The 9,048-nt window shown below is 40.4% G+C and overlaps 1 protein-coding gene across 1 annotated transcript; it reads left to right on the top strand.

The window, feature by feature from the left end:
• Positions 1 to 221: 221 nt before the first annotated feature.
• On the top strand, positions 222 to 929 carry LOC131231389 (ethylene-response factor C3-like). Its single transcript, XM_058227552.1, has one exon. It carries the CDS (start codon positions 276 to 278, stop codon positions 927 to 929), a length of 654 nt encoding a protein of 217 aa, XP_058083535.1. The 5' UTR covers positions 222 to 275.
• The last annotated feature ends 8,119 nt before the right edge of the window (positions 930 to 9,048 follow it).

The following is a 9,048-nucleotide window of genomic DNA, read 5'->3' as shown; positions in this document are numbered from 1 at the left end:
GTCATTCACCATTCACGTATGATTTCGTGGCCCACCTGGGCCCACCCACAAATGAAAACATCTCCTTTTCCCATGTTGTGTCTTTTCTACCCTTAAATGATAGCATTTCCCTTTCTAGATGATCTATCCTTTTACTCTTTTTTTTTTTTTTTCCTTTTAACTACTAATATCTTCATTCGTTTGGGTATATATATAAGGGTGACTTCAAATGTATCAAACGAACATAACGAGTGGTTAAGAAAGGACTTTGAGAATTTCTCTCAATCTCAGTCGAAATGGATCGCAATTTATTTCAATTCCAAAACTCTAAATTCTCACTGACATCTCCGTACGGGTCGGCTGAATCTTTCTCCTGGGATGGGATCATCTTCAAGGAAGAGGAGCTCCCCTTCAACAAGACTGACACGGAGGAGATGCTCCTCTTTGACATGCTTGCGGAGGCCCCAAGAGAACGATCGAACACCCTCTTCTCGAGGCGCACTAAGGAAGAGGAGGTGAACTCGAAGATTGATGACAAGGCCAAGCAGAAGTGCTACCGCGGGGTTCGCAAGCGACCCTGGGGCAAATTCGCAGCTGAGATAAGGGACTCGACTAGGAACGGGATTCGGGTTTGGCTGGGGACGTTTGATAGCGCGGAGGCAGCTGCGCTGGCCTATGATCAGGCTGCGTTTTCAACGCGGGGTTCATTGGCAGTCCTCAATTTTCCAGTGGAGCAAGTCCAAGAGTCGCTCCGTGGATTATCGTACGGTGATGATGAGGCATCCCCTGTGGTAGCCCTAAAGAAAAGGCACTCCATGAGGAGGAAGCCCATGAGTAGGAAAAAAATAGAGAGAGATGCGAGGATAGAGAATGTTGTTGAATTGGAGGTTTTAGGGGTAGAGTATCTGGAGGAGCTTCTAGGTTCATCTGATGTGGTTAGTCCTTGGTGAACTTGGTGAACTCTCTCTCTCTCTCTCTCTCTCTCTCTCTCTCTCTCTCTCTCTCTCTCTCTCTCTCTCTCGGTTTATTGGTTTCCAACCTTCACCTCTTTTTTCTTTTTCACTGTAAGATCCCTACTGCTCCAGGAAGGGGTGTGTAACAATGAGAATGTTATTTCTATTTGTTTCATCAATTGTATCTTACTATGTAAAGTTCAAAGGTTATTGTATTATTATGTAGCTCCACTCAGCTTCGATTTTGAAATTCAGTCATCAGTTGATTGACGACATTATCCATTATTCTAGTTGTCTTCTCCCGTAAAAGTTGCAGAAGTTTGGGAACCCAGAGATGTTTAATTCCCTTGAGTGCTAGGATGGCACCTTGTAATTGAATTGCATTGGAATCTCATTCAAGCTTACATTGGAATCCATCCGAATTGGAATCTGCAATTGTGATTGGCGGTTTGTAATTGGAATGCACTAGAATTCAAAAAATTATGTTTGGATCTGTGCAATTGAAATGCATTGTAATTCTTTTGTATAGTAATATAACCTGAATTTGATTAACTATATTAACTTCAATATCTCAAATTAGTGTACATATGCGATATGTGATATAAAGATTGTACAGGGCCAATCAAATGTATATTTCCACTATAAATGAGGAAATTTCGAGCCTCAATTGGGCCACAAGCTAAAGGAACATACACGAGCAACTCACCAATATTGTTTAGCTGTCCATTTATATGACCAATGTTTGGAGATTTCAAATCTATTGGTATGATTTTAGGGATGCAGCCAATAATTAGATTGTTAAAAGGTATCATCATCATGTGAAGTATATGATAGGCCAGTGTGCTCCTACCTTTCTTGAAAAAACAAATAAAAATGTGAAATACATAATAGATTAGTAGCCTTTGTTATTAGTGCGACTCTCTTCCCATTGGACCGGGAGATAAAAAGGCCATTTCACATCAATTACCTTTGAAACTGCAAAACAAAAAATTTTTAAAATACACCAAAAAGTGAACTTTCATGTACCTCCTAATCCACTAATTACCTTTGATTCCATGGTGCCAAACGAGCATTTGGGTGCATTTACCTCCAATTATTTCTAATTATACACCCAATTCCATTATGCCAAACAGGTGTAAAATTACATCTTTTGTTCGTAGATGACAATAAATATTGTTAATTACTACTCTCATCTAAGCACTTCGTACTTATAACTGGTATATGCTTACTTGTGATATCGTATCAAACTACGACATTGCATCTTTTTCGTTTTTAAGAATTCCAATGAACAATTATATTGTAAATAAATTCTGTGAATAGAGGCTTTGGGAGCGTTGACCTTTGTTGATCTCTTCAATTGGATGATCAGCAACTAAAACAATTATACTTAGGGCCCATCTCCTCATAGGTGATGGTCCACATGTGATAACCATCCAAGAAAGAACGCATTACAAGTCCTAGTGATAGCATGCGTTCAAAATATGGCGTGAGTGATTACAAAGGATAATTCCTTGAGAAACATACCGAGATGTTGAATTCCTTGATAATTCCTTACGACCGGTTGGAATGGGAATTCATTTCTCTAGTCCCGCAGAATTTCGGCTTCAATCAACAATGGATTTTTCAGGTAGAATGCTGCTAGAAAGATGTTTGGTTCTCCATTCTTATCAACAGTAGAAGTTTAGGTTTCTTCAAAGCCAATAGAGGGATCAGACAGGGCGACCATATATCTCCGTTAATCTTCATCCTAGCAGCTGAGGTCCTGAGTAGGCGCATCTCCAATCTCTTTTCTTCTAGGATTTGCTAGCAATACAACCTTCCCCAGCACTGTCCCTCTATTACTCACTTTTTTTTTTGTTGATGATGCAATCCTCTTTCTTAATGGCAGGCTATCCAATGTGCGCAAAATGCTTAATTTGCTAGTATGAATCCTCTTCGGGTAAAAGCATGAACACGTCGAAGACGACCTTCATTATCCCTAAGAAATCAGCCAGACGTAAAGCCCAATGTCTGACCAATCTCACAAGTTTCACCCAGGCTTCCTTTCCAATTACTTACCTGGGTGTCCCGCTATCTAAAGGTAAGATCAAGAGTCCTTCGTTGTAGTCGATCGTCCAGAAGATCACCAACAAAATTGAGGGCTAGCAAGCAAAATTCCTTAACCAGGAAACAAAATGGACGTTCATCAAGCATGTTCTATCAAGTATCCTCATACATCTACTTTCAGCTATTAACATTCCAAAATCTGTCTGTAAATCCCTGTTAGAGCTTTTGCAAATTTTTCCTGGGGCAATTCTGAAGAAGGGCACAAAAGGCATTGGATTAAATGGTCGAAGATTTGCTCCCTAACCCAAGAAGGAGGCCTGGGAATCAGGCTAATTGAAGATGTTATACTTGCTTTCAGAGTTAAGATGTGCTAGAATCTCCTGGAGAGCAATTCTCTTTGGGTTACCGTCTTTTCTGCCAAATATTAATGAAAGTTTATCTTTAAAAAGGGAGTACCATCCTCGATATCTTCTCTAACCTGGAATGAGCTCCTCAAAGCTCTCCCTTTTACTCTCCATCACTCTAAATGGCTCATTGGTGAAGGAAAAATCAGCTTCTGGATCCACAACTGGTCTGCTTGCGGTCTTCTCACGGGTGCAATTGTGAGACCTATTCCTCTTCATCTTGTATTTACTGCTGTCAGCGATTTCAACCCCCTCACTGGCTAATGGAGCCTTTCAGATATCCAAGGCTGCATCTCTCGTTCAGCTATGCAGTCCATTTCGGCTACCCAGGTGGCCCTGTCCAACTGAACAGACTAGCTCATCTGGGAGTTAGCCTTGACAGGTAGGTTCTCTCTAAAATCAGGCTGGAACACAATGAGGGCGCATTAGTTGGAAGTTCCCTGGATTAAGTGGCTTGGTACAAACTTCTCCCTCCGAAAATTTCTATTTTTATATGGAAATCATTCCGCAAAGCAGTCCCAGTTGACTTAGTAGTGCAAAGGTTTGACGTCAACATGGTTTCTAGATGCGAATGTTGTAGAGCTTCTCCCCCCATCCTCCCGCCTATCCCCTATTCCGTGGCAGCTCCTCAGTCTTTTCAGCCAGACGGTTAGCAATAGGGAGACACTACTGCCCAAATAGGGGGAGCGGTGGAATCCTCTGATCATCTCTTCAATCAGGGGACAATTGCAGACAGAGTTTGGAAGCATTTCCATCACCTATTCGGCATCCCTTATATCCCCCATCAGTCCGTTCTTCCTCGCATTAGGCAATGGTATTCAGCGGCCACCTTTAAATCCCGAACTTCCACCCTAACTGGCCTCCTCCCCAGCTTCGTCTTGTGGGAGATATGGCTAAGTAGGAATTCCTCCCGGTTTGAAGGCCACACAATGTCAGCAACGTTAATCATTTTCAAGATTTCCAGCTGGTTGAAAGAGGTAGGGGCTTCAATTCATGAGGAAGACAGGCCATCCATGGCTGCCAACATAATCAATCTGTCCCTGAACATCAAATGCCCTGCACCCTCCCAGAGATACCCCCCTTTTTGTCAGATGGTTAAAGCCTCCTGTTGGTTAGCTCAAATTAACGATAGATGGTTGGTCTAAAAACAACCCAGGTGAAGGCAGTGGAGGAGGAGTTTGTAGACACTATTCTGGCAGAATGGTATTTGCCGTTTGCAGACAATATGCGATGGTCTCAAACACGGTGGCGGAAGCTCAAGCCATGATCGATGGCCTCAATATATGCTCCAATCTGGGCTTGGTAAATGTCATAGTTGAATCGGACTCTAAAGTTATTGCTCAGGCGGCAGAGGACCCCCTATCGTCCTGCCCTTAGAGTATCTGGTATAGGATGGGCAAAATTCACTCCAAAAGGCATTCTCTTAATCTTATCTTTGCGCACATCTTTCGAGAAGGTAAGGCTGTGGCGGATGCTCTAGCTCGATTGGCCAGTGAGGGCTGCGTAGATCGAACCTTCTGGCATCCATTTGACCTTCTCTTGCTTATCAGAGGTGCTCTTGTTTTGGACAACTCTGGCCTTGGATCCTTGAGAAGGCCTTAGTTCGGTTTGTATATGGTTGTTTCTATCAGATTGAGCAAGCTAGGAATCTCTTTTTGTTCATTTTTTATTTCTAGAGGGGTGACACGACAGGAGTGGTCTGTAGCTTTTTGTTTGGTCCCTCCCGAAAGCTTGTAGATGTCTCCGATCAATGAAATTTCAGTGGCAAGAGCCAACTTTCCTTTTTTTTATTATTTTTATTATTTTTATTATTTTTATTTTTTATTTATTTACAAAAAGGCCTGCTAATCACTACATGAAATGTATCCATAAAGGCCTGTGCCAATGTGCTCCATTTGTTAGAACCAAGCCGTTCATCGGGCCAGTTTCTCCACTAACTAGGATTATAAATTTAAGCATCAACCTATATATATTATAAAAAAAAAAAAAAGAAAAAGAAGAAGAAGAAGAAGAAAAGAGAAACAAACAAACAAACAAAGCAGAGACAGAAATGATTTCCAGACAAATTGATGCACCTCAGCTGTCACGACTTGCCTTTTGCTTAACTGTTCAACAAATTCATACAATATGGACCACACTTGATGAGTGGACCAGCCCAACATTTGTGGTCAGAGCATCTCCAAGTGCATAACACACCTGATGAACAGCTTACACCTCGCACATGATGTCACACATTGGCACATGTGGCTGCATATATAGTGTGCGGTAGGGAGAATTGTGAGTATGAATACTGAAGCCCCGTATTCAGTTGATGTCCCCATCAAACATGAAAGATTCTGCAGAGAGGCTGCATCGATTACCAATGCATCAAGAGTACAGATGGACCTGGTAAATCTGTTCCGTACTAGTGGGATCCTAGTTTAATGATCTAAACAGTTGATAAGACGCAGCCCATTTTATTTAATCCATTTCTGGCACACGAACGTGGGCCAATGAAACGTTACGACGTGTCATCATTATAGGTTTGGTACTGGCAGAATCGTATTCACCTATGGAGATACTTGCCACTTTGTCTTCAGCAATACTTCCCATCATTAATGTAATGGCACATAAATGTACGCATACCCTTTAAGGAGCCAAGTAACATATGACACGTAGTCAAGGCATAACCAAGGTAACATATGACGTATCTATAAAATACCCACCAAGGCAATGATCCGGTTACATATTGGTATATGTACGGTAAGATAGTCTCTCATAATTTTTCCAAAATGAGAGATCCTTTTAGAAATGTTTGGAGTTCTTGAGGTAATTACCAAGATTCTAAATATCCAAATATTTGAGCGGATTGTTATCAACAGAAAGGATTAATATCGAAGTGGGCCAGAATTAAAAGATTGGAAGATCATGATCTAGTGATCCGATCCCCATCAAATCGTCAAATATTCAAGGGCACGGTAGACAGAAGGGTGAATTTTTTTATGCAATAATGTTCAAAGGTGTCTAATAGTGAAGACATGGGATGTAACTACGAAGGATCTTGGACCATCAATAAAGCCCAACGAGGATTTTACCGCCGTTAAAAGCTTATAAAAACAGCATCCAAGTCCAAGTCCACGCCAAACAAAGTCTATGTTTACCTTTACCTTTAATTTTATCTTAGCATAGCTTAGTATAAGCTTACCATATATCACTATTGTTTAGAGCCAGTACCATTATAGCATTGTAGAATTAAATTAAATGTCCACAACCTTATGTTACTAAATCCTGATCAACTAAGTTCTTTCTTGGAATATCAAATCTTCTAGTCATATCTATTGACCATTTGCCTAAATCATCTATTATTACATATGTATCAAGTATTTATCTTTCATTTTATTTTATTCTTTGGTTGTTTACTTCAACTTTTTTATAATTTGTCTCCACTTTTGAGAATGGCTAGTCCCGCAACCTTTTACATAATGAAAGGGTAAAAATATTCAATGTGAGAGTGTTTTTGGACTTCCCATCCAAACGGTGCTCTATCACATAAATAGATTAGATCATTAAAAGAAACACTCAAATCCAACCGCTAGAGTCTTGCAATATTTAACTGCAATACATTCCCCCTTAAATGAACATTACTAATTCGATGATTGTTACTTCCACATCCGTGTGGAACACTCCATATGTAGTAGCATGCACATGCAGAAATATTGAATAGGTGTGCCAGATCATAGCATTCTATCAGGAGAATACACATTTCAGTTCTGACCTATGGTATATACTATGGGATCTTTTACTTCTCAGATGGGCTACACTATTATCATTGAGAACGAGAAGTTGGTGGCATGAAATAATTGTTTGAACCATCAATTTGTCTTGTACTTTATAAAATTAAAGGGCACAGTATCTAAGGACATCTGGTTTCCACCTAAAAATTGAGTGGATCCTGTTTTAATTAACATCAATTACTTTAGAGATTATATATCTACAGCTAGCGAAAGTTTCAAGTCGAATTGGTTGGACTATAAGTTATGGTCCATCAGCAGATGATGCCCAACCTTTCATGCTTGTGCAACATCCAACTGGTCCAATAGGTTGAAATCATCCTGAGGATCAACTATGTAAAATTGAACAACATCTGCCAACGGCTCCATATTGTATGCTGTAAATTGTTTTCTACGGTGTGGTACACATGATGATTACTTGGGGATGATTTTTGCTTTAGGAAATCCTCATGGTGGTGACAATTTATTGCAAGGTTTGGATGTCATATGAACTTTACAGGTTATAGGAAAAAAAAAAAAAAACCACACCTTGGATGTCACATGTAGAGCTAGGCAGAATCCGACCCGATCCAATCCGAACCGAAGGCCAGGATCGGGTCGAATTGAGTAGGCCCACTCAGATTCGGCCGTACATCGGATCGAGTTTGGATCAGTGGCCAATGTAGACCGATCCGATTTGATTGGATCTGATCCTATTCAGTCAAGTCGTAATGAAGTTAAAATAGAGCCGTTGGATGTTTGCATCTTTAACCGTTGAGAAATAAAGGGTTGGGGTTAAACCATTTCCCAGGAAAGGTGATGTGAGGGCGCTGCCAGTGGGTGGCGCATTGATGAGGCCTGCATTGGGCTGGTGTAGTCTTATATGGGAGCGGATTAGCTGTTTCTTGGATAACACTTTAGTGGTGTTACCCTTACTATGTGGGGCCTACCATGATATATTTTTCTATATCCACACCGTCCATTTGTTTTTCATCTCATTTTAGGACATGTTACCAAATTTTAAGAAGATCCAAATCTCAGGTGGACCACAATACTAATAACAGTAATGAATGACCATTAAAAAGTTTTTGTGGGCCACCAAAGATTTGGACCAATCTGATCTTTGGATTTCCCCTTCATCCAAGTCATATTGACACCATCAACAGATTGGATGGAAAATAAAAATCATGAAAACCTTACGATGGGGCCTTTGGAATTTTAATGGTAAGGCACTCAAACAAAATTGTTTCCTGTGGTGTGGTCCACCTGAGATTTAGATCTACTTTTTTTTTTCGGTTCTGGGTCCTTAAAATGGGCTAGAGAAACAAATTGATGGCGTGGATATACAACACATCATCAAGGTGGGCCCCACGGTAAGAGTAACACCTAATCCGCTTTGTCTTCTTATATAAGGAATCTGTATAGATAGCGCGTGCACATGCGCGCATCCTCTTTTTAGAAAAGGCAAACCTTGAAACCTGGTTCAAAAATTGATTGGCTGGTGTACCACAGAAGCGGGCGTACTGAGTAAACTCTGTGGGCCCAATTGTCATTCATGAAATTTATCCACTTCGTCCATCTCTTTTAACAAATAATTTTAGGGCTTTATCCCAAAAATGGAGTGTATCCAATCCTCAAGTGGAGCACACCACCAGAAATAGTGTGAATTGAACATCTATCATTAAAAATTTATTGGGGGCTAAAAAAGTTTTAGATCAAGCTGATATTTGTTTTTCCCCTTCATCTATGTCTTTCTGATCTTATGAACAGGTTGGATGACAAATAAACATCACTGGGGCCTTATAAAGTTTTCAATGGTGGAAATCAATACTTCTACTTTTTCCTATGGTATGGTCCACTTGAGCTTTGGATATGCATCAATTTTGGGTTCAACCCCTAAAATCATCTGGAAAAACG

The sequence above is a fragment of the Magnolia sinica genome, chromosome 17, assembly GCF_029962835.1.
Source record: "Magnolia sinica isolate HGM2019 chromosome 17, MsV1, whole genome shotgun sequence".
Taxonomy (NCBI): Eukaryota; Viridiplantae; Streptophyta; class Magnoliopsida; order Magnoliales; family Magnoliaceae; genus Magnolia; species Magnolia sinica.
The sequence above is the reverse complement of the archived record's forward strand: the minus strand, read 5'-3'. Positions and strand labels throughout refer to the sequence as shown.